The sequence below is a fragment of the Oncorhynchus nerka genome, linkage group LG13 (assembly GCF_034236695.1).
Source record: "Oncorhynchus nerka isolate Pitt River linkage group LG13, Oner_Uvic_2.0, whole genome shotgun sequence".
NCBI classification, from domain to species: domain Eukaryota; kingdom Metazoa; phylum Chordata; class Actinopteri; order Salmoniformes; family Salmonidae; genus Oncorhynchus; species Oncorhynchus nerka.
Window position 1 is genome coordinate 86,915,156 of NC_088408.1, and position 25,827 is coordinate 86,940,982.

At 43.2% G+C, this 25,827-nt stretch overlaps 2 protein-coding genes across 2 annotated transcripts; one reads left to right on the plus strand and one right to left on the minus strand.

Annotated features, from left to right (window-relative positions):
• The first annotated feature begins 5,517 nt into the window (after positions 1–5,517).
• LOC115140316 (zinc finger protein 367) lies at positions 5,518–13,050 on the plus strand. The gene is made up of 5 exons (XM_029678643.2): positions 5,518–6,251; positions 7,103–7,265; positions 7,632–7,751; positions 7,996–8,134; positions 8,268–13,050. The coding sequence occupies exons 1-5, from the start codon at positions 5,973–5,975 to the stop codon at positions 8,512–8,514; spliced, it is 948 nt and encodes a 315-aa protein (XP_029534503.1). The 5' UTR covers positions 5,518–5,972; the 3' UTR covers positions 8,515–13,050.
• LOC115140317 (nucleotide sugar transporter SLC35D2-like) lies at positions 13,045–23,149 on the minus strand. Its single transcript, XM_029678644.2, has 12 exons — positions 22,948–23,149; positions 16,651–16,684; positions 16,374–16,460; positions 16,114–16,181; positions 15,854–15,925; positions 15,677–15,745; positions 15,423–15,525; positions 14,773–14,865; positions 14,593–14,660; positions 14,168–14,246; positions 13,844–13,926; positions 13,045–13,733 (listed from the first exon to the last, which is right to left on the minus strand). Exons 1-12 carry the CDS (start codon positions 23,103–23,105, stop codon positions 13,586–13,588), a joined length of 1,062 nt encoding a protein of 353 aa, XP_029534504.1. The 5' UTR covers positions 23,106–23,149; the 3' UTR covers positions 13,045–13,585.
• Positions 23,150–25,827: the final 2,678 nt, after the last annotated feature.

Below are 25,827 nucleotides of genomic sequence, written 5' to 3' on the forward strand. Positions count from 1 at the left end.
ACCAAGACACTTCCTAAAAGGCACATGATAGCCAGCTTGGAGATGTCAAATGGCACCTAAAGACTCTCAGACCATGAGAAACAAGATTCTCTGGTCTTCTGAAACCAAGATTGAACTCTTTGGCCTGAATACCAAGAGTCACGTCTGGAGGAAACCTGGCCTCATCCCTACGGTGAAGCATGGTGGCAGCATCATGCTGTGGGGATGTTTTTCAGTGGCAAGGACTGGGAGACGATTGAGGGAATGATGAACGGGGCAAAGTACAGAGAGATCCTTGATGAAATCTTGCTCCAGAGCACTCAGGACCTCAGGCTGTGGCGAAGGTTCACCTTCCAACAGGACAACGACCCTAAGCACACAGCCAAGAAAATGCAGGAGTGGCTTCGGAACAAGTCTCTGAATGTCCTTGATTGGCCCAGCCAGAGCCCGGACTTGAACATCTCTGGAGAGACCAGAAAATAGCTGTGCAGCAATGCTCCCCATCCAACCTGACAGAGCTTGAGAGGATCTACAGAGAAGAATGGGAGAAACTCTCTAAATACAGGTGTGTCAAGCTTGTACCCAAGAAGATTCGAGGCTGTAATCACTGCCAAAGGTGCATCAACAAAGTACTCAGTAAAAGGTCTGACTACTTATGAAATGTGATATTTCAGAATTGTATTTTCCATAAATTTGCTAAAATATCTAAATCTGATTTTTGCTTTGTCGTTATGGGGTATTGTGTGTAGATTGATGAGGATATATTTAATCAATATATTTAATCAATTTTAGAATACGGCTATAATGTAACAAAATGTGGAAAAAGTAAGTTCAGCAATTGAATTATTTTAATATTACTCTTTAGGCTACTCTGTGCAAGAAGATTGCCGTCCTTCTGCATTGCCTATAATTATTTACCCATGAGGCAAACTCTGTCATATCCAGGATGTCATTCACTCCACACCTCCTGCCCCCTGACTAGAATCTGTAATATATTATATAGATGGAAGGGACTTCATCACCCACTGGAGACTTGAAGACAGAACCTCACCCAAGAGAGCTGTGCATGTCAGTGTGTTAGACAGCCAAATCCATAGATTTGGGCAAATAGAAGATATAAATAGAAATGCCATTCTAGTTCTGATTAAACTGCTGAAGTTGTACTCTACACACAACTGATTTTGATTTGTTTCGGTGAAGTGTAGGCATACAGTTGTTATAAGCACATCAATATGATATTTACAGCAGAAAATGTTTTGTCTTTTTAAGACAAAAAAATCCATTGTTCTTTTTGTTGATGTATCTACACTCAAGCTGGGTGATGTTTGTGCAGGGATATTAGTTCTGGGATTTGTCTCCCAGGAAAGATCTAACAGCGGACATAAGGAGAGACGAGACGAGACCAAACTAGCCAGTTATAGAATATTGTGTTGTTGGAAAGCTGAGCTGACTGAAGACCGTGCACGGGCATTCAACTCACAGTAATTGATATCGTTTACACAATAAAATGCATTTACATGAGGTGATCATTAAAACTAAGTTGTAGAATGAGTGGTGTAACGGATGTGAAACGGCTAGTTAGCTGTGGTGCGCGCTAAATAGCGTTTCAATCGGTGACGTCACTTGCTCTGAGACCTTGAAGTAGGGCCGCGGTTTTTGTGGAGCGATGGGTAACGATGCTTCGTGGGTGACTGTTGTTGATGTGTGCAGAGGGTCCCTGGTTCGCGCCCGGGTATGGGCGAGGGGACGTTCTAAAGTTTTACTGTTACATTGATGCTGTTGACCCGGATCACTGGTTGCTGCGGAAAAGGAGGAGGTCAAAGGGGGGGTGAGTGTAACGGATGTGAAACGGCTAGCTTAGTTAGCTGTGGTGCGCGCTAAATAGCGTTTCAATCGGTGACGTCACTTGCTCTGAGAGCGATGGGTAACATTTACATTTACATTTAAGTCATTTAGCAGACGCTCTTATCCAGAGCGACTTACAAATTGGTGCATTCACCTTAAGACATCCAGTGGAACAGCCACTTTACAATAGTGCATCTAAATCTTTTAAGGGGGGAGGGTGAGAAGGATTACTTTATCCTATCCTAGGTATTCCTGAAAGAGGTGGGGTTTCAGGTGTCTCCGGAAGGTGGTGATTGACTCCGCTGTCCTGGCGTGTGAGGGGGGAGTTTGTTCCACCATTGGGGGCCAGAGCAGAAAGTTTTGATGCGCGGGAACTGTACTTCCTCAGTGGTAGGGAGGCGAGCAGGCCAGAGGTTCAGAGCCTGGAGGTACTGATCACAGCTCCGTGCAAGCACCATGGTCTTGTAGCGGATGCGAGCTTCAACTGGAAGCCAGTGGGAGAGAGCGGAGGAGCGGGGTTGAGAGAACTTGGGAAGGTTAGGCAGACGGGCTGCGGCGTTCTGGATGAGTTAGGGGTTTTATGGCACAGGCAGGGAGCCCAGCCAACAGCGAGTGCAGTAATCCAGACGGAGATGACAAGTGCCTGATTAGGAGCTGTGTTGCGGATGTTGTAGAGCATGAACCTGAACGGGCCACCGCCTTGATGTTAGTTGAGAACGACAGGGTGTTGTCCAGGATCACGAATAGCCTCAACAATGGATCAAAAGATCATGGAACGGGCATGCTCCGTCTTGCCGAGGTTCAGCAGGTGGTGATCCGTCATCCACATGATATGTCTGCCAGACATGCAGAGATTTAGACACCTGGTCATCAGAAGGGGAAAGGAGAAGATTAATTGTGTGTCGTCTGCATAGCAATGATAGGAGAGACCATGTGAGGTTATGACAGAGCCAAGTGACTTGGTGTATAGCGAGAATAGGAGAGGGCCTAGAACAGAGCCCTGGGGGACGCCAGTGGTGAGAGCGTGGTGAGGAAAGACTCGCCACGCCACCCGACCTGTCAGGTAGGACCAACCCTTAAGACGGGAGATGCCCAACTCGGAGAGGGTGGAGAGGAGGATCTGATGGTTCACAGTATCGAAGGCAGCCGATAGGTCTGAAGGATGAGAGCAGAGGAGAGAGAGTTAGCTGAGTGCGGAGGGCCTTGATACAGAGAAGAGCAGTCTCAGTTGAATGACTAGTCTTGAAACCTGACTGATTTGGATCAAGAAGGGCATTCTGAGAGAGATAGCGGGAGAGCTGGCCAAGACGGCACGTTCAAGAGTTTTGGAGAGAAAAGAAAGAAGGGATACTGGTCTGTAGTTGTTGACATCGGAGGGATCGAGTGTAGGTTTTTTCAGAATCGCTCTCTTGAAGACAGAAGGGACGAGCCAGCGGTCAGGGATGAGTTGATGAGCGAGGTGAGGTAAGGGAGAAGGTCTGAAATGGTCTGGAGAAGAGAGGAGGGAATAGGGTTCACAAGACGCGAGATTTCATCTGGAGAGAGGGGAGAAAGAGGTCAGAGCACAGGGTAGGGCAGTGTTAGCGGTGTCGTTTGACTTAGCAAACGAGGATCGGATGTCGCCGACCTTCTTTCCAAAATGGTTGACGAAGTCATCTGCAGAGAGGGAGGAGGGGGAGGGGGAGGAGGATTCAGGAGGGAGGAGAAGGTGGCAAAGAGCTTCCTAGGGTTAGAGGCAGATGCTTGGAATTTAGAGTGGTAGAAAGTGGCTTTAGCAGCAGAGACAGAAGAGGAAAATGTAGAGAGGAGGGAGTGAAAGGATGCCAGGTCCGCAGGGAGGCATTTTCCTCCATTTCCGCAAGAAACAGCCCTGTTCTGTAACGATGCTTCGAGGGTGACTGTTGTTGATGTGTGCAAGCGGGTCCCTGGTTCGAGCCCGGGTATGGGCGAGGGGACGGTTTAAAGTTATACTGTTACATTGTGAAAAACATTCCAGACACTGGCTCTTGCTGTCTTGCCATAACTGATTTGACAGAAATATCAGTTAAATTGATAGACAGCTTCAGCTATCACCAAGCAAGGTTAGCAAGCTGCTGTCAGCTTAGCTAAACACAAGGTCACCGCAGGCTTTAGCCTACACATAGAACTGAATTAGCTGACCATATTGAGATGACGAGTCAGTCAGGAGGGGAGAAGTCCTCAACATAAAAATGTTGTTCTCTCCATAGCAAAGCTAGCTTTCCTTACTTTGCTATACTCACTACTCTACATGTTTGTTGTGATTGAATGACAAGGACACACCCAAGAAACACCCACATGAAACCACACCCTTAAGACAACTCTCGTTTGCCTTCTGTCATGGCATTTTTTTAATATGGTATTTTTTTGTCATGGTATTTTTTTAATGAGCGTTGATAAAACATTATGCCAAATCGGGAAGTGCAGTTGACCTTTTAAAGTAATCAATTTTCTTATATTGATGCCACATAGGCCGTTTTCAAAGGGATTCGATGGATTTTAGGGGCAGTCGCTCTTAAACATTTCCCTCTCTGTTCTTGTCTCAGACCCTCATTTCATGTATCAGAATCAGATACTGGATAGGAGAGCGCAGTCAGTGCCTGTCCCATAAAGGTCACAACCTTACCCCCCCCCCAACAACAACAAAAAAATGTTGAAATCCCTGACACCATCTCACTTATCCCAGACGAAGTTTTGCTATAAAAAATGTTTTGTCATACAACCTCCATTCACAATTGATGCTCCTATTCGATCACAAAAAACATGATCCGGCCTGAGGAGGCACAACAACCAGAAGAGGGAAAACGAGGCCACACACACACACGTTATGTTCTTCTATCCTCCTCGGGACCAATCAAAATCCTATTTTCCCTAAACTTAACCTTAATTCCAACCCTACCCCTAAACCTAAAATAGGTTCCTCATGGCGACTAGCAAAATGTCCCCACTTGTCCGAATGTTCCTTGTTTTACTATCCTTGTGAGGACTTCTGGTATCAACAAGGATGGTTAAACAAAAACACACACACACACACACACAGGTGAGTCCATTACCTATTGAACTATAATTATTTACTCCTCCCTTACACAAAACATGTCCACAGATAAGGACAAGGCAATGTGCAATATGCACCCAGGGTAAAGGTATTCAGTGGTTTTCTGTATATTTTAAAAAATGTTACAATGCCAGTCTTCTTACATAGGACAAACTGTATACTCCTCTGATAAACAAAATATAACTTTAATTATATAGGCCCAGTGTATTAATATAGTAATAACAACTGTACTGTAGTGCATAGGTTAAATGACTGACTGCAACCTTTGTTTCAGTATCGTTTCTCTTTCTGGCGGTTTGATTACGTAACTTTGGCGCCATTGACTCACCCTTTCCCTTTAAATCGTCCCAAAAACGTAATATATTAACATAGGCTGCTGTATGCGCGGGAGAGGCTTTTTTGATCGACAGTGGTCCAATCCCAGTCTACTGTCAAATGAACCGCCCTTTAGTACCATTGGTTGTTTCGTCCAATATACGTAGCGGATTCATTTGCGTTATCTACATTGGTTCAATCTGCTGTCAGTCCGGAAAGGCGCGCTCAACAACGTTTAAAACTCATTGGATAAAAAGTACCAACCAATCAGCGTAATTTGACTGTTCCGATGATGACCATTGGTTACTGTGTTGCGCTCGTTCGGGTTTACCTCATGCTTTGGCTCTTATAATAGGTTATTTCCCATACATGTGGTAAAAGGATTTATGAACCGCCCAGGCGCGATTTGCAACGCGGGAAATACTTGCAAAAATAGGAGCACACATTGTATCCACATTGACAGTGTGAACACAATTTTTGTAAATTCATGAATTTTTGTGCCATATTTTTTATAAGGAATTGTGGCACGGTTTTCTACGTCTTTGGAAATGAATCCTATTTTCACTCCTGATTGAATAGCTGAATTTTGTGGGACACTTTCGGTCTTATAGCTGCCGAACCCAACTTTTTGCTAAAGTTAGGTTACTTGATAGCAAAGCTGGGTAAATAGCTATTTCTTTAGATGGCAAGTGATTCCTGAGCATTGTGATACAATTTGAGATTTGATCAGCTTTTGACACATTCGTCTTTCATCTCAACGATGGCCGAGAACAAGCATCCTCAAGTTATTTTTTGCAACGACTCTCCAAAGAGGGTCCTGGTGTCTGTGATCAAAACCACCCCGATCAAGCCCAGGAAGAACGAATCTCTGATAGCGACCAGCCCTGGATTCAGCGACTTCATGGTGTACCCGTGGAAGTGGGGAGAGAACGCCCATAATGTGAGCCTGAGCCCGGGCTCCGTAAACGGGGCTGCCTCCCCTACCGGGACCAACACTGCCAGCGAGGCGGACATGGGTGCCTCCCCTGACCAGATGAAGGTAGGATAAGTTTGAGGTTGTTTTTCATGTTGTTTAGCCTAATAGTATTGTGTTGTGTTGAAGTTTAAATCCTATCCGGTAGGCTTCTTTAGACCTTGCATGAATTATGTGTCTGATATGACGCCGTAATAACTGAAACATTAGCATTTATATGCATGTAACTCTCAATTATTTGTTGTGTTAAATAGTCTTTCAGTGAATAATAAGATTATCGGTTACATTGCTTCAACTTTAGAATCTTAGTGATCATGTTACATTCAGAGGATTCCTAGGTCACTGACCAGCTAAAAGTTAACTTTACACTACATCATTGAATGATGCAATCTAGTGGCAATCTGAATAGCTGTCCAAGTTTTTTTAAGAGTCCGTATCTTTGAGTGCTTGCAACAAAAATAACGTGTTTTGAGTGAAACGGAAACTCTGAAAAGTGTATTTAAAAAAACGCCCGCGCTCACTGTGTGACATGATGGATTTTAAACCCCAGGCAGCTGTCATACGTGACGTAGCGTCGCCCGCCAAAAATGTTTCCGGATGTGCTTGGAATAAATTAATACATGCACCTTGCGGCACCATTAATTGAACAAAATATAATATAGCAATTATTTGAAATTGGACTGGACAAGAATTGAACAGTCACATGTCACCATGCATTAGTAAGTTTTACTTAACCAATGACCACATTAACTTTAGTTTTGCATAATGATAGGCCATACAATTTATTTAAAGGTTGATATGGAATAATGCTGCATTCTAAGCAGTTATAAGCCTACCTACATTCACTATTCAGAAAGTAAATAAAGCTGCATGTATTAATATAACTGTAGGTAACTTTGTTTCCACTTGGTTTTCAGGACAGTAAAGAGGACGCTATTCGGCGTGGCCGCCCGCGTGCTGACACTGTCCGTGAGTTGATTAACGAGGGGGAGAGTTCCTCCAGCCGCATCCGCTGTAACATCTGCAACCGTGTGTTTCCTAGAGAGAAATCCCTACAGGCCCACAAGAGAACACACACAGGTGAGAAAAGTCTCTACGGGCCCACAAGAGAACACACACAGGTGAGAAAAGTCTCTACGGGCCCACAAGAGAACACACACAGGTGAGAAAAGTCTCTACGGGCCCACAAGAGAACACACACAGGTGAGAAAAGTCTCTACGGGCCCACAAGAGAACACACACAGGTGAGAAAAGTCTCTACGGGCCCACAAGAGAACACACAGGTGAAAGCAGAGCACAGATGGCCCTGACACATTGACACCCAAACTACCAGGACACTATGCGGTTCCCTGTGTTACAACACCAACACACTGTTCACTTTTATAGGCATCTGCTAGAAAAATAGAACAATTACAAACAAATAACTCTCCCTGTGTTCTCTCCCAGGGGAGAGGCCTTACCCGTGTGACTATCCTGACTGTGGCAAGGCTTTTGTCCAGAGTGGCCAGCTAAAGACTCACCAGCGCCTTCACACCGGAGAGAAGCCCTTTGTCTGCTCTGAGAAAGGTGAGCACACAACTAGACCTTCCCTTTTGAGATTATACCATAAGGCCTTTTATTTATTTATTGAACCTTTATTTAACCAGGCAAGTCAGTTAAGAACAAATTGTTATTTACAATAACGGCCTGCTTTACAATGACCGCCTACCAAATATAGGTGGTACCTTTAGGCCTTTCTCATAGGAGGGGTGCAGAATCCACCATATAGAAAAGAATGACACTAACTCTGATATCATTGTTCTCTCCCAAGCCTGCGGGAGTCGCTTTACCCACGCTAACCGGCACTGCCCAAAGCACCCATATGCCCGTTTGAAGAGAGAAGACCCCAAGGAGGGACCAAACAAGGCCCAGTCTGTAGATAACAAGGCTGTGGCAGAGTGGCTGGCAAAGTGAGTGGCTCTGGAGGGAGGTGGACAGGCAGATCAGATGGATAGTAAAACAAGTGAAGCAATTGAAGGATCTCACCTTATTCTGCACACCCCAATTCTCACCATATCCCCCTTTGACTCTGTGTTGTGGCAGGTACTGGCAGACCCGTGAGCAGCGTGCCCCTGTGCCCACCAAGGGGAAACCCCAGGGCGGGGTGGAGGACCAGGAGCAGCAGGACCCCCGGGAGTTTCTCCAATCAGATGAGGAGGAAGAGGAGGAGCCAATGGAGGAAGAGAAGTGCAACGGGGGTGGGGCTGCCAAACGGAGTCTCCAAGAGCAACGGGAGCGTCTCCATGGTGCCCTGGCGCTCATTGAGCTGGCTAACAACCTGTCTGCCTGAAACCCTACCCATATCCCAGTGTTGAAACCCTCCCCAGTCACTCTCGTTCTGCCTCCCTGCACAATGTGTTCTGGGTAGAAGTTGTCTGTAGGGAAACATCTAGGATAAGCTTACCCTCCCCAAATACTTAACCATTAATGGGGGGAAATTCTAAGCGGAACCTAGATCAGTATCTGGGGTTCTTCTCCATGTGCAGTGTGGGGCAGGCACAAGCTAAAAGCACCTTATCCAGCTTCCAATTGTATCCTTATTAGGCTGCTAAGATTGTAGATCACAGGTGGCTGGTGGCACCTTAGTTGGGGAGGACGGGCTCATAATAATGGCTGGAATGCAATAAATAGAACATTCCATTCTCTACATTCCAGCCATTATTATGAGCCTCCCCTCACCAGCCTCCTGTGTTGTAGATGTCAATATATGAAGAACGTTTCACTTTCCTCTGCCTTCTAAAGACTGGAGGAGATGACCTTTTAATGTTTAGTTTGTTTTGTTTGCACTTTGGTGGTAACGAGTTATTTGTTATGTCTTTTACTTTTGACGATAAAGTATATTGTGTGAGTATGTTTATATAATGGAAGTCTATGTAGATTTAGCTCAGATGGATGGAGTGATACAGGGTGCGGTCAGTCATAGGACAGTTTTAGGTGTATCTAAATACTGGAAAGTGGATTCCTCTCCTGATTCTCTGATCTGGACTGTGACACGATAGGTGAAAAAGCAATGTGGTGGAAGCCTATCAGGGGATTTCGCTTCCACCTGTCTAGTTCTTTCAGATCAGTGCAGGTGAAGGAGAGTAGATGAGGGGAGGAAGTCACTGTAGAGACTATTGAGATGCAACCCATTGCAAGCCTAATCTACAGTAGTGGCTAGCCACAAGCTTTCACAAAAATTCAAGCTCCAACCCCTTCACCTATTAAATGTATCACACCCAGAACTGTAGCTATAACCCTGGAGGGACAAGTCTTGTCCTGGAGAGCCGCAGAGTGAGCAGCCGCAGCTCCATATCAGCCCTTAACAAACCTGATCTAGATGATCATCTTATCACGGATTTAGACCACAAGTTAGTTGGGTCAGGTGTGTTAGAGCTGGGCTGGAACAAAAGCCTGCCCATGCTATGGCTGTGCAGGCCTGGCGTTGGCCTTCTCCACTCTAACCAAATTACATGGCCAGACATACGGAAGAGGAGTATTTAAAGTCATTAGTGTTGCCACCTTTTATATTAAAAGATGCTGGCTGATTGGAGATACGGACTTGTAGCCCCATTGGTGGTGTATGTACAAGTCTTCTCTATAATCAACATTTCATAGGTATTTATTTCATCATGTTTTTTTGTCCTTTTTGTTAACGATCTGCTATCACAAGCTGTCTCCGAGTACTGACATATAGTTCCATTGAAGAATATATTGATCATCGCCTCCCTAAATGATTTAGTATCTATCAACGTCAACTTCTAGCCGTTAGAATTGTACTCCCCTTTGCAGCAGCACGTGTATCTACAGTATCTGCTACTAAGTTTTGCATTTATGGATTAAGCTTGCAATGTAACATGTTTCCACCTATTAGACCAGTCTAGAGAAATGGGACATGTTTCCACCTATTAGACCAGTCTAGAGAAATGGGACATGTTTTCACATATTAGACCAGTCTAGAGAAATGGGACATGTTTCCACCTATTAGACCAGTCTAGAGAAATGGGACATGTTAGACCAGTCTAGAGAAATGGGACATGTTTCTACCTATTAGACCAGTCTAGAGAAATGGGACATGTTAGACCAGTCTAGAGAAATGGGACATGTTTCTACCTATTAGACCAGTCTAGAGAAATGGGACACGTTAGACCAGTCTAGAGAAATGGGACATGTTAGACCAGTCTAGAGAAATGGGACATGTTAGACCAGTCTAGAGAAATGGGACATGTTAGACCAGTCTAGAGAAATGGAACATGTTTCCACCTATTAGACCAGTCTAGAGAAATGGGACATGTTTCCACCTATTAGACCAGTCTAGAGAAATGGGACATGTTAGACCAGTCTAGAGAAATGGGACATGTTTCTACCTATTAGACCAGTCTAGAGAAATGGGACATGTTAGACCAGCCTAGAGAAATTGGACATGTTTCCACCTATTAGACCAGTCTAGAGAAATGGGACATGTTAGACCAGTCTAGAGAAATGGGACATGTTAGACCAGTCGAGAGAAATGGGACATGTTTCTACATAAAGGAGGGTGTAATGAATGCTTGGCGTTGGCAATGTTTTATTATTTGTTAGCAACACTACATCTCTTAACATTGTGTAAATTGCCAATTGTTTTTATATATATGTTTTTGTTGTTTTCATTAGGTTTGTGCTTCCTGCAACACCCAGATGCTTTGTTGGCCATATGTGATTAAGTGTTGTATCCCACTGGGCACATACTGGTTGAATCTACGTTGTTTCCCAGGCATAAAAAAAAACGATGTTATGACATTGAATCAACGTGCAAAAATGATTAGATTTGGAAAAAGTCAAAGGACTTTAGGGAATATTTGTCTATTTCACCCAGCTTTTAACCTAAACGACATGGTTCAAATGTTTGTTGATATTATGTTTCTTGACAACTCAATCGAATATAAATCTAAACTAAACTCAGCAACAACAAAAAACGTCCTCACTGTCAACTGCGTTTATTTTCAGCAAACTTAACATGTGCAAATATTTCTATGAACATAACAAGATTCAACAAATGAGTCAAACGGAACAAGATCCACAGACATGTGACTAACAGAAATGGAATAATGTGTCACTGAACAAAGGGGGGGGGTCAAAATCAAAAGTATCAGTCAGTATCTGGTGTGGCCACCAGTTGCATTAAGTACTGCAGTGCATCTCCTCCTCGTGGACTGCATCATATTTGCCAGTTCTTGCTGTGAGATGTTACCCCACTCTTCCACCAAGGCACCTGCAAGTACCAGGACATTTCTGGGGGGGAATGGCCCTAGCCCTCACTGTCTGATCCAACAGGTCTCAGACATGCTCAATGGGATTGAGATCCGGGCTTTTCGCTGGCCATGGCAGAACACTGATATTCCTTTCTTGCAGGAAATGCACAGAACGAGCAGTATGGCTGGTGGCATTGTCATGCTGGAGGGTCATGTCAGGATGAGCCTGCAGGAAGGGTACCACATGAGGGAGGAGGATATCTTCCCTGTAACGCACAGCATTGAGATTGAATGCAATGACAACAAGCTCAGTCCGATGATGCTGTGACACACCACCCCAGACCATGACGGACCCTCCACCTCCAAATCGATCCCGCTCCAGTGTACAGGCCTCGGTGTAACGCTCATTCCTTCGACGATAAACCCAGTCCGACCATCACCCCTGGTGAGACAAAACCACGACTCGTCAGTGAAGAGCACTTTTTGACAGTCCTGTCTGGTCCAGCGACAATGGGTTTGTGCCCATGGGTGACGTTGTTGCCGGTGATGTCTGGTGAGAACCTACCTTACAACAGGCCTACAAGCCCTCAGTCCAGCCTCTCTCAGCCTATTGCGGACAGTCTGAGCACTGATGGAGGGATTGTGCGTTCCTGGTGTAACTCGGGCAGTTGTTGCCATCCTGTACCTGTCCCGCAGGTGTGATGTTCAGATGTACCGATCCTGTGCAGGTGTTTTACACGTGGTCTTCCACTGCGAGGACGATCATCTGTCCAGCCTGTCTCCCTGTAGTGCTGTCTTAGGCCTCTCACAGTACAGACATTGAAATGTATTGCCCTGGCCACATCTGTAGTCCTCATGCACGTTCACGCAGATGAGCAGGGACCCAGGGCATCTTTCCTTTGGTGTTTTTCAGGGTCAGTTGGAAGGCCTTTTTAGTGTCCTAAGTTTTCATAACTGTGACCTTAATTGCCTACCGTCTGTAAGCTGTTAGTGCCTTAACGAACGTTCCACAGGTGCCTGTTCATTAATTGTTTATGGTTCGTTGAACAAGCAGGGAAACCGTGTTTAAACCCTTTACAATGAAGATCTGTGAAGTTGTTTGGATCTTTACAAATTATCTTTGAAAGACGGGGTCCTGAAAAGAGGACATTTCTGTTTTTGCTGAGTTTAGATGTTGAATTGACATCTGTGTCCAGTGGGATGACATGTCCAATACATTTTGTTGATAGAGCACAGGCTAAACTGGAACTTAGTTAATAATCAAAACAACCCAAGTGTAGTGTATATATCTTGATGTATTTTGAACACTTTGTTGATTATTTGGTTAAAAAGTTAAGTTTTGGCAGTTAATATATTCCACAACTTGTTTGTTTGAAAAAGAGAAAACAAATCTACAGTACAAGAGCTTTGAATTTGATGATTAAATGATTATGAAATTCACTCTCCCTCACACCATGTTAACAGACCATAGCATTGTGCGTTTTAGGCCTTAATATGAAATGTTCTGACTTGCTTTGTAGAGATGACATTGTTGATGTTTGAAACAGTTTCTCTTTATAGGCAGTCCACACTGTTGGTACTTGTTGGTCTTCAATAAACACCATCAATGATCATGATCCAGGTTCATTCCTTCTAGTTTATTGCTATGCTAATGGTTGGTAAGAGCTTCATCATCACTACACTGCAGTTCAGTTGTCCTTGAACATACAGCTCAATACACTACAGTATGTCTCTCAGTACACACATTGGTTTCACGGGTTGCTTAGTAACCACTAGTGGCCATTGCTATTTACACATGTACTAGTATGTATGTATGTATGTATGTATGTATGTATAGTATAACACCACTTGTCTTGACAACACAATTAAAATTACAGGTTTCAACTTGCAACACAAATAATAAACATTGTCAAAAGTATGATCATAATTTTTCATAAAGTTACATTAAAACATAAAATGTAAGAACACCTGCTACAATATGGAGCAGTTACAAAGGGTTTTGCTTACAGTACAGAAAATAAACTATGGCATCATGACCAGTTGTATCGCAGGTGTATTCACTTACAAATTGTGTTCACGCAGAGCTCCCTTCAAAAAGAGGCCTTGGTCTCAATGGGACCCTGATAAAATAAAAGGTTAAATAAAGATAACTTATTTTACAAGGAGTCCGTCTGTGGAATCTTCCATAATGGGAATCTTCAGCTGATCCTGTTTTTTCTGGATTCTGCTTCCATTGCATTGGGATGGTTTGCTGCTGCTGTGGAACGTCAGGTAGGAATACACAAGTCCCCCTGATATACTGACGAGAAGAGAGAACTACAGAGTTGGACATTGGCAAAAACAGAATAGAATGGTATAGCAACAGGTTTCTTTTGCTAATGTGTGAATAAAACATTCATCTATTCTTACCAAATATTCAAGCCCAGGAAGTTTGTCCATGAAAAGAGGTAATCTCCACCTAAAAACATACCGATGTAGGCCACAGCAACATTCTGAGGAAAACAATTGATACACTATATAGTTGACTTGACATGATATTCATGGGTGTGTGGACTCATGATATGGAAATGATCAGAATACGATTCCCCACAGGCATTGGCATCAGGGTTGCATTTGAAAACACGTTTTCCCCTTTTGTGCTCACTGACCCTGACCCAGCTGTGTCAATATAACCCTAAATGTTAGGAACAAACATATTGACCCACATGTTACTGGTCCAGTTGTTCTTCTTACCTTAATTGCTCCCACCACTGTGGTGGTGAGTGCTGAGTTGTAGTGGCTACACAGCACTATGGAATACATCAGCACAAACCTGAAACAGAGAGAAGCACAAGATCTTCTTATTAATAAGGCCATCGCCACCCTCTACTGGGGGTCTATTTAATGTTCTGATATGTCCTGAGAATTGTTAGAGGAAGTTGTCGGCAACAATGGAGCCCAGTGGGACCACGCCAAGTCTAAGATGGGGCGTGTCTCAGTGTTCTGCTCTGCCTCCGGTTGGTAAGGAAGTATATCCTCATTCAGTCTACACTGCATTGCTCTTACAATGTTGAACATCAACATACTATACTGCCTAGTTTAGGTGGAACAATGCCTCTTAACAGCCATAGAGAAAGGGATATGCTGGCCGTTTCTCTTTCAGTAATGTGTACACTCACCCCATGATGCAGGACATGAGGAAGCAAGAAACAAAGGGGGTGTTCAACCAGTGTTCATATGTAATGGCCTGTCAACACAAAACCACACACACAGGCAAGGTCAAACAGACAGGGATTAGCTGATCCTAGATCTGGGCCTAAAATCAACGTATATCCGGAGAAAAAGGGAAATGCATTTACCTTGTGTAAATCACCAGTGAAAGCACTAGCCAAAAGAGTTGGAATGAAAATGATGAATGCATTGTAAAATAAGATCCCATATTTTCCAAGACCCTTTAAAAAAAATAGAAAATACAATTTTACATGAGTCAGTATTACACAAAACAGTTAGCTATTCAACTTCTCAACTATAAGAGGAGAGTGTTGCTGGAGCTTAAAGGTAAAATGATCAACCATGGTAGGCATACTGCACTGTTTACTTTACCAGTGTGCATCCTAACAAATGAATCAACATCACTTAACCTGGCCACAATTAGGTCATTATCATGCAAATTCAGCCCCTACACAATGCAACCAATAGAGCTCAGGTCAGCAATACCTCACCTCCTCACCTTTCCTCACATGGCTGGAACGTAAACATACATGATGTCTGGATTCATCCAAGCTGCCTTAGAAATATGTATGCAGTCTCCTGTGTCTGTTAAAGAATATCTTCATCTGAAAACTGGAAGTATCTACCTGTAAAGAGAATCTAGTATCAGGTGCTTGGTATTTTCAAAGTATCCAGAACCATTCTGGGATTTTATTAAAAAAATCAAATAAAACAAGTTTACGTGCTCAAATCAATGTGTTATCTCTTATTATTATAGTGTGGCAAGAATGTGTCCTACCTCAGTTCCCAGTTTCTTCTTGGTGTACACACCACTGGCAGCAGTGAAGACATCATTAAGCAGAATGAATGTGTAGCCCTCGGCATCAAAGGCCAAGTCAGAGCTATAGGAGAAAATAAAGGGAACATTTTATTCATAATGGTAATGAAGACTTCGAAGTATCTTTGATGTTTTCAGAAGTAATATCAAGCAGAGAAGAGTAGCTCATTCAACAGGAATTTGTTAACAGTGTGAACATTTGAGTTACAACTTACCTTGCTGCCACCAATGCTCCAAAAACGATGGCCAAAACACTGTAGATCAGACGACTAGGGATTTGTTTTCTGGAGAGGATATTGAAATTCACATGTTAATACTATAAGGCTGAACTGAACTGTAAATTAGCAGTTGATGACAATAAAATATACAGATGTGAAAAAATGGCCACAAACTTCAATATCCTTGCTTCCATGATCATTGTCATCAATATGGTGAACTTCCTTAAGACTGTGAACATGGGTAAACTGTAAAGGATTAAATTGATCAATCACATTTGTCTGCTTTTTTATAAATGCATTTGTCAGAGTGCTTGGCAACACTGGTCTAAGTCCCTATGAGTAGAGGTTGGTGTTTAAGTTGTACATACTGTAATTGAGAGGATATCTGAAACTAATGCATTAAGTTTCACTCTTGAATTTAGACTCCATTGTACCTTAACTTCTTTGTACCCGCCAGTCCTGTTATGTGGTTTCCAACATACAGCAGAGGTAGAGGGAAGATCTGTATAGCAATCATTCATTTAATGAGTGAATTCAAGATGTTATATTGATGGCAAACTGCAAAAATACATCTTGGAACATCTGACTATTTTTGAGACTTATTGTGGTTCACCTTTTGTTGTATGCATCTGTGACAGACAGGCATAGGATTGAAACAAGAATATAACACACTTCACTTCATAAAAACACTTACTTTGATGAAAATGCTCCTGTCAAAGTCTTGAAAGTGAACTGTTTGGTTAATTTTAGCAGCATAGAGAATGATGATTGTAGTGGCCATCTGGAAAAAGGGGGAAATCAAGAGGGGGTTTGATATTTATGAGAAGATGGCAATTTTGCGTGACTGACATTGAATCACATATTTTTTACATCAACAATTTGGTTTGTTGGTTATGATGATATGAAGGTAATCTGAGGGTATATCTGTTGTGCAACTTCTACCTCAAGAATCCTGAATTGAGGTATATTACCTGTCCAATTCCTAGAAACATGTACGAGGGAAATCTAAGAGAGAGAAAAGAGATGTTATTGGTCAATAAAGAAGACGTTTTAATAAACTGTAACAACCCCATAACAACTGTCTGCCTGTTGGAGCTTCAATTTTTCTCAAATATTCCAAACGGCCAACCCGGCGAAGGAACGGCACCCTATGTGAAGAAAAATTATATGACAAATTGTGACATACACTCTTAATAACCTAAAAAGATCAGATACCTTTGCTTCCATATTGGTCTTGGTAGGCTAATAGTAGGCATATTATTGAAACAGATAAATGGAGACTCAACTGAGACAGAAATTCACAGGTTTCAAATTTCCACCATTCTTTTCAGGTTATTTTCAATCGGTCACACTTAGATCACATCAGCCTACCACATTTGAGGTCAAGGAAAAATCTAAGATATGTAGGTTTGAGTGAAGTTACCTTTTAATTCTAGCACTGCTCGTTTGGTTACTGGTGTTTGTAGCGCACATGAGACAGAGTTTGCTAAACAAATGCCCACTGGATTGGTGAAAATAATCATATAATTCTGCCAGATAGCCACAGGCTACTTTGTAGCTATGCTGAACAAAAATATAAAACGCAACATGTTTCATGGGATGGGTATAATTTATGGAAACTTCCAACAGGAATCTGTTGCAAAAACGTTGTAAAATAACAAGGCTGCCAACAAACAACGCATACAAAAGTTGTATAGCGGCATAATAAGACACAGGGTAAGGAGTGGGCTATTTCATTAATTTTATCACTCCCATCGTTTATTCTGAAAAATGTCTGTCCTCACTCTGGTAGCCTATGGACAAACATTAAGAATAAGCTACGTGGTGAGTTGATACCTACTTTGTGTACGTTGTTTGTTGGCAACCTTGTACTTTACAAAGTTTTTGGAACAGATTCCTGTTGAAACGTGACACAAATTATACCCACCCTATTTTATGAGCTGAAATAAAAGATCCTGGAAATTTTCCATACGCACATAAAGCTTATTTCTCTCAAATTTTGGCAACAACTATGTTTACATCCCTGTTAGTGAGCATTTCTCCTTTACAATCCATCCACCTGACAGGTGTGGCATAACAAGAAGCTGATTAAACAGCATGATCATCACACAGGTGCACCTTGTTCTGGGGACAATAAAAGGACACTAAAATGGGACAATGCCACAGAGGTCTCAAGTTGAGGAAGCGTGCAATTGGCATGCTGACTGCAGGAATGTCCACCAGAGCTGTTGCCATGTTGCTTGTGCTTCTAGTTCTGACAATGCAGTAATAACCCATGAGTAATCTAACCTAACAATTCCACAACTATTACCTTATACAAACAAGTGTAAAGGGATAAAGAATATGTACATAAAGAAATATGAATGAGCGATGGTACAGAATGGCATAGGCAAGATGCAGTAGATGGTATCGAGTACAGTATATACATATGAGATGAGTAATGTAGGGTATGTAAACATTATATGAAGTGGCATTGTTTAAAGTGGCTAGTGATACATTTTTAAAAACATTTTTCCAATATTAAAGTGGCTGGAGTTGAGTCAGTATGATGGCAGCAGCCACTCAATGTTAGTGGTGGCTGTTTAACAGTCTAATGGCCTTGAGATAGAAGCTGTTTTTCAGTCTCTCTGTCCCTGCTTTGATGCACCTGTACTGACCTCGCCTCCTGGATGATAGCGGGGTGAACAGGCAGTGTCTCGGGTTGTTGTTGTCCTTGATGTTCTTTGTGGCCTTCCTGTGACATCGGGTGGTGTAGGTGTCCTGGAGGGCAGGTAATTTGCCCCCGGTGATGCATTGTGCACACCTCACTACCCTCTGGAGAGCCTTACGGTTGTGGGCGGAGCAGTTGCCGTACCAGGCGGTGATACAGCCCGACAGGATGCTCTCGATTGTGCATCTGTAAAAGTTTGTGAGTGCTTTTGGTGACAAGCCAAATTTCTTCAGCCTCCTGAGGTTGAAGAGGCGCTGATGCGCCCTTTTCACCACACTGTCTGTGTGGGTGGACCAATTCAGTTTGTCCGTGATGTGTACGCCGAGGAACTTAAAACTTACTACCCTCTCCACTCCCGTCGATGTGGATAGGGGGGGTGCGCACTCTGCTGTTTCCTGAAGTCCATGATCATCTCCTTTGTTTTGTTGAGATTGAGTAAGAGGTTATTTTCCTGACACCACACTCCGAGGGCCCTCACCTCCTCCCTGTAGGCTGTCTCGTCGTTGTTGGTAATCAAGCCTACCACTGTAGTGTCATCTACAAACTTGATGATTGAGTTGGAGGCATGCATGGCCACGCAGTCGTGGGTGAACAGGGAGTACAGGAGAGGGCTCAGAACGCACCCTTGTGGGGCCCCAGTGTTGAGGATCAGCGGGGTGGAGATGTTGTTACCTACCCTCACCACCTGGGGGCAGCCTGTCAGGAAGTCCAGTACCCAGTTGGGCAGGGCGGGCTCGAGACTGCTTGATGACGAGTTTGGAGGGTACTATGGTGTTAAATGCTGAGCTGTAGTACAGCATTCTCACATAGGTATTCCTCTTGTCCAGATGGGTTAGGACAGTGTGCAGTGTGGTTGCGATTGTGTTGTCTGTGGACCTATTGGGGCGGTAAGCAAATTGTAGTGGGTCTAGGGTGTCAGGTAGGGTGCAGGTGATATGGTCCTTGACTAGTCTCTCAAAACACTTCATGATGACGGACGTGAGTGCTACGGGGCGGGAGTCGTTTAGCTCAGTTACTTTAGCTTTCTTGGGAACAGGAACAATGGTGGCCCTCTTGAAGCATGTGGGAACAGCAGATTGGGATAAGGATTGATTGAATATGTCCGTAAACACACCAGCCAGCTGGTCTGCACATGCTCTGAGGACGCGGCTGGGGATGCCGTCTGGGCCTGCAGCCTTGCGAGGGTTAACACTTTTAAATGTTTTACTCACGTCGGCTGCAGTGAAGGAGAGTCTACAGGTTTTGGTAGTGGGCCGTGTCAGTGGCACTGTATTGTCCTCAAAGCGAGCAAAGTTGTTTAGTCTGTCTGGGAGCAAGACATCCTGGTCCGCGACGGGGCTGGTTTTCATTTTGTAATCCGTGATTGACTGTAGATCATGCCACATACCTCTTGTGTCTGAGCCGTTGAATTGCGACTCTACTTTGTCTCTATACTGACGCTTAGCTTGTTTGATTGCCTTGCGGAGGGAATAGCTACACTGTTTGTAGTCGGTCATGTTTCCGGTCACCTTGCCCTGGTTAAAAGGAGTGGTTCGCGCTTTCAGTTTCGCGCGAATGCTGCCATCAATCCACGGTTTGGGAATGTTTTAATAGTTGCTGTGGGTACGACATCACCAATGCACTTGCTAATAAACTCGTTCACCAAATCAGCGTATTTGTCAATGTTGTTGTTTGACGCAATGCGGAACATATCCCAATCCACGTGATTGAAGCAATCTTGAAGCGTGGAATCAGATTGGTCAGACCAGCGTTGAAGAGACTGGAGCGCGGGAGCTTCCTGTTTAAGTCTGTGTCTATAGGCTGGGAGCAACAAAATGGAGTCGTGGTCAACTTTTCCGAAAGGAGGGCAGGGGAGGGCCTTATATGCGTCGTGGAAGTTAGAATAACAATGATCCAGGGTTTTACCAGCCCTGGTAGCACAATCGATATGCTGATAGAATTTAGGGAGTCTTGTTTTCAGATTAGCCTTGTTAAAATCCTAGCTACAATTAATGCAGCCTCAGGATATGTGGTTTCCAGTTTACATAGTCAAATAAAGTTTGTTCAGGGCCATCGATACATCTGCTTGGGGGGGGAATATATGCGGCTGTGATTATAATCGAAGAGAATTCTCTTGGTAGATAATGCGGTCGACATTTGATTGTGAGGAGTTCTAAGTCAGGTGAACAGAAGGACTTGAGTTCCTGTATGTTATGATAACACCATGTCTTGTTAATCATAAGGCATACCCCCCCGCCCCTCTTACCAGAAAGATGCTTGTTTCTGTTGGCGTGATGCCGGGAGAAACCAGCTGGCTGTACCGACTCCAATAGCGTGTCTCGAGTGAGCCATGTTTCCGTGAAGAAAAGAAAGTTGCAGTCTCTTATGTTTCTCTGGAATGCTACCCTTGCTCGGATTTCATCAACCTTCATCAACTGGACATTGGCAAGTAGTATGCTCGGGAGCGGTGCGCGATGTGCCCGTCTCAGGGAAGCTGTATGCTCGTTGTTCTCACCAGGGTATTGCCCTGACTGCAGTTCGGCATTGTAACCAACTTCAGTGGGTAAATGCTCACCTTCGATAGCCACTGGCACACTGGAGAAGTGTGCTCTTCACGGATGAATCCTGGTTTCAACTGTGCCGGGCAGATGTTAAACGTGGTGTGGGTGAGCGGTTTGCTGATGTCAACGTTGTGAATACAGTGCCCCATGGTGGCGATAGGGTTATGGTATGGGCAGGCATAAGCTACAGACAACGGACACAATTCATTTTTATCTATGGCAATTTGAATACACAGAGATACTGTGATGAGATCCTGAGGCCCATTGTTGTGCCATTCATCCACTGCCATCATCTCATGTTCCAGCATGATAATGCACGGCCCCATGAGGCAAGGATCTGTACACAATTCCTGGAAGCTGAAAATGTCCCAGTTCTCGCATGGCCTGCATACTCACGAGACATGTCACCCATTGAGAACGTCTGGGATGCTCTGGATCGACGTGTACGACAGTGTGTTCCAGTTCCCGCCAATATCTAGCAAATTCACACAGCTGTTGAAGAGGAGTGGGACAACGTTCCACAGGCCACAATCAACAGCCTGATCAACTCTATGTGAAGAAGATGTGCAATCAACAGCGTGATCAACTCCATGTGAAGGAGATGTGCAATCAACAGCCTGATCAACTCCATGTGAAGGAGATGTGCAATCAATCAACAGCCTGATCAACTCCATGTGAAGGAGATGTGCAATCAATCAACAGCCTGATCAACTCCATGTGAAGGAGATGTGCAATCAACAGTCTGACCAACTCCATGTGAATGAGATGTGCAATCAACAGTCTGACCAACTCCATGTGAAGGAGATGTGCAATCAACAGCCTGATCAACTTCATGTGAAGGAGATGTGCAATCAACAGCCTGATCAACTCCATGTGAAGGAGATGTGCAATCAACAGCCTGATCAACTCCATGTGAAGGAGATGTGCAATCAACAGTCTGACCAACTCCATGTGAAGGAGATGTGCAATCAACAGCCTGATCAACTTCATGTGAAGGAGATGTGCAATCAACAGCCTGATCAACTCCATGTGAAGGAGATGTGCAATCAATCAACAGCCTGATCAACTCCATGTGAAGAATATGTGCAATCAACAGCCTGATCAACTCCACGTGAAGAATATGTGTAATCAACAGCCTGATCAACTCCACGTGAAGAAGATGTGTAATCAACAGCCTGATCAATGTTTCGCTGCATGAGGCTAATGGTCAAATCAGAAACGTTCTAATTTTCTGATCCAAGACACTACCTTTTTTAAAGATATCTGTGACCAACAGATGCATATCTGTATTCCCAGTCATGTGAAATCTATAGATTAGGGCCTAATACCAACCCATGATAGCTGTTGTTTCTTTAGATCACCCCTCTTTCTAAATTTCCAATGGATATTTCCATCTCTGTCCACGAAAGCGCTGGTATGTACCGTACGCATTTAGAACGGTGTTTTCCAGCCAATTGCATTTTGGAACATTTGCTCGTAGGCCTACCGATGTGTGCACATTGGCACAATTAAAATGTTAAGAAATAATAGTTTATCAACAATTTAAGCTAAACATTCTGATCTGTTCCTTCAGCCTTATTAATTGATACGGTGTATACATCCACTACACTACTTTGATACGCATGGTGAGGATTAAGACGTGGAGTATAGGCAATGGCCACAGAAAAAGTGGATATACGGCGTATACCCAACCACTGCTCCAGCTGCTATGCTCATGCCGCGTTAAAAACCCATGGGAACTCGGAAATATCCGAGAAATATCCGAGTTCCCACTACATGCGTTCAAGACCACTGGGAACTAGAAAAAAATTTTTTTAACGGTCATCCAACTCGAAATGCCAAGTCGGGAACTCGGGCCTTTTTCTGGAGTTACGACTTTCCCGACCTAAAGATCACTTACGTCATGATTTACCCTCGATTGTTTTCGAGTTCCCAGTTGTCTTGAAAGCACCACTTGCAAAGGATTTCTAGCGAGTGACCTCTGTACAGTAAGTACTGCAGTGACGAAACGATCTTACCTGTAGTTTGTGAGAATCGTTTTGTTAACAACAATGATCAAGAATGAACTGACGGCGTAGAACGCAGCAGAGAGAAACTTCAACAACCCGGAATGTTCGGCTTCTGGCAAGTTAGCTGAGGTAGACATTACTTCAAGAATAGTTGTAATCGTCAACATGTGAAATGATCTCCGCTGCTTTCACTTTGGCTTTGTTACGATCGTGTAGAGGAAGTGTTTATTAGACTGGGCGGGGATTGTTCAAACAGGCAGCGATTATTTTTCGTATTTGTTTTAGTTTTATTGTCACATACACCGTGTAGTTGCTGTGAAAAAGTGTTATTAAGGAAATGTGTACAATTGCATAATTCTGGAAGATTATAAGCAGTAGGCCTATCTGTACTTTTACTTTTTGCATAGAATGGAGGAGAAATACATCTAGTACCGTATGTCATTTTGCTGAATCATATGGACTGCTGCATGATTATTCACAATTCATTTCCAGTGATGGTCAACTTCTAGGCTATAATATAGACCTAATCTTTTTTTTTGTAGAATGACATGTCATTTGAATTGCTCCTGTAAATCGCTCTGCTAAATTACCAAAAGGTAAGTCCATTAGAGGATGCCATTGTGGAATTTGTTTAAAAAAAGTTCAGTCTGTGCAAACTTTGCACCTTTCTTTTAGATCAAACTTGATCTGTTCCCAGGCTAGATCAAACTGTATTTAGCTGTGTATCTGTGTATATGTTTGTTTGTCTGTCTTGAGCCCACACAGGTCACATTCTCCCTGCTGGAAGTCACTGCTCTTGGAGACAAATGGATATTTAGTGAATGTAACTGGATAATACAATTAGAACAGTTCCTCATATGTGTACTTGGCTGCTTTTATGACAAAATCTAGAAACGTTTCACTGAGTCCATTTTATTCTACACAGGTTTGTAGGCAGGCGATAAGAGAGCTGAGCTGAAGCTTTGTTTTACTCTGCTCAGTGGCTCTTCTCTCCCTCTGTTTCCTCCCTCTCCACTTAATCCTTCTCCGCTTCCTCCGTCTCCGCTTCCTCCGTCTCCAGTCTCACAGACTTCAGCACATCTCTCTCCTTGGAAGACAGGATGTAATACCAAGTAGGCATCACATAGTCTATATAGTGGCTTCCTCTCCTATCCTTCTAGACTGATGTGAAACATGTACATTTTTAGTGAGTAAGCAAACCCTCTTATCTAAAGCAATGCATTCATTTTAAGATAGATACAAAAGTATGTGGGCACCTGCTCGTCGAATATCTCATTCCAAAATCATGGGCATTATTATGGAGTTGGTCCCCCCTTTGCTGCTATAAGTCTCCATTCTTCTGGGAAGGCTTTCCAATAGATAATGGAACATTGCTGTGGGGATTTGCTTCCATTCACCCACAAGAGCATTAGTGAGGTTGGGTACTGATGTTGGGTGATTAGGCCTGGCTCACAGTCAGCATTCCAATTCATCCCAAAAGTGTTTGATGGGGTTGAGGTTAGGTCTCTGTGCAGGCAAGTTCTTTCACACCGATCTTGACAAACCATTTCTGTGTGAACCTCACTTTGTGCACAGAGGCATTTTCATCCTGAAACAGGAAAGGGCCTTCCCATAAACTGTTGCCACAAAGTTGGAAGCAAAGAATTGTCTAGAATGTCATTCTATAATGTAGCATTAAGATTTTCCTTCACTGGAACTAAGGGGCCTAGCCCGAACCATGAAAAACAGTCCTAGACTATTATTCCTCCTCCACCAAACTTTACAGTTGGCAATATGCATTTGGGCAGGTAGCGTTCTCCTGGCATCTGCTAAACCCAGATTCATCCGTCGGACAGCCAGATGGTGAAGCGTGATTCATCACTCCAGAGAATATGTTTCCACTGCTCCAGACTCCAATGGCGGCGAGCTTTACACCACTTCAGCCGATACTTGGCATTGCGCATGGTGATTTTAGGATAACTTTTAAAAGTGTAATAAATCCATGTAATATAGCCTACCCCATCACAATAAATACATGATTTATTTTAGACAAGTCGAAAGAAACATGATATGAAAAAAATGTAGTCTATTTCAGAAGAACAGAATAGCATACTCTGCTTTGTCCTTATGTTAGGCCCTGATCTGGCTATTCCACATGGCTGTGGGCTACGCTAGTTCATTTAGCAGACAATATTTGCTTAGAATTACAGCATTATTTTATATTATTTTATAGTATGAAGAATACAATTGAACAAAACTGAATAAAATAGAAAGGATATTTTCTCCAAACGATTTGAGGGAGTGCGCATGCAGCTATTCTGTGTTGAACGGTTAACAAAGAAACAAACTCCTATATACTTAATTTAGAGTTATTTTTGTAACTTTAGTTGTGATACAAATTTTGGGCTATATGTTTTGATTTTAATACATTCTAAGGCTGCATGATGTGACTTAATGATGATTTGAAAAAAGTTGCATGAAAAGCATGAGCACTGCTTTGTTTTTTTGCGCAGGCTATACACACTTCATCATCATCACAGGCTACAAGTGAAGACAGACACATCGGGGACACAACTGTGCAATTCCAAGGCGTATATTGAAGATGTTGGAAGAACTGTCCACATTTACTTTTTGTCAGCCAACAAGATGAGTAGGCCTAACGAACAGCAAAAGCACTAGCCTATGTCAATCTACTACCCCTCAAAGTACAAAAGTTGACCTATTCTGGCTGTGAATTAAATATTCCAGACATAGTCCGGGACAGTTGTGGGATGCGATAGATCCCAAATTAATACAACCACTAGCATAAAAAAAACTGTTTTATGCAATCAGCCTGTCGCAACAGATAAGAACGTTTAGCTTAAAATGTTGATAAACTGTTAGGCTATTTCTTCACATTATGAGCTCAGC

Coding starts and splice junctions, on each gene's coding strand:
- LOC115140316 (XM_029678643.2), top strand. CDS start 5,973: ATGGCCGAGAACAAGCATCCTCAAGTTATTTTTTGCAACGACTCTCCA. Junction 7,266..7,631: donor CCACAAGAGAACACACACAG/GTGAGAAAAGTC, acceptor GTTCTCTCCCAG/GGGAGAGGCCTTACCCGTGT. Junction 7,752..7,995: donor CTTTGTCTGCTCTGAGAAAG/GTGAGCACACAA, acceptor TTCTCTCCCAAG/CCTGCGGGAGTCGCTTTACC.
- LOC115140317 (XM_029678644.2), bottom strand. CDS start 23,105: ATGTTGACGATTACAACTATTCTTGAAGTAATGTCTACCTCAGCTAAC. Junction 15,926..16,113: donor GCGGGTACAAAGAAGTTAAG/GTACAATGGAGT, acceptor AATCCTTTACAG/TTTACCCATGTTCACAGTCT. Junction 15,746..15,853: donor ATGGAAGCAAGGATATTGAA/GTTTGTGGCCAT, acceptor TATCCTCTCCAG/AAAACAAATCCCTAGTCGTC.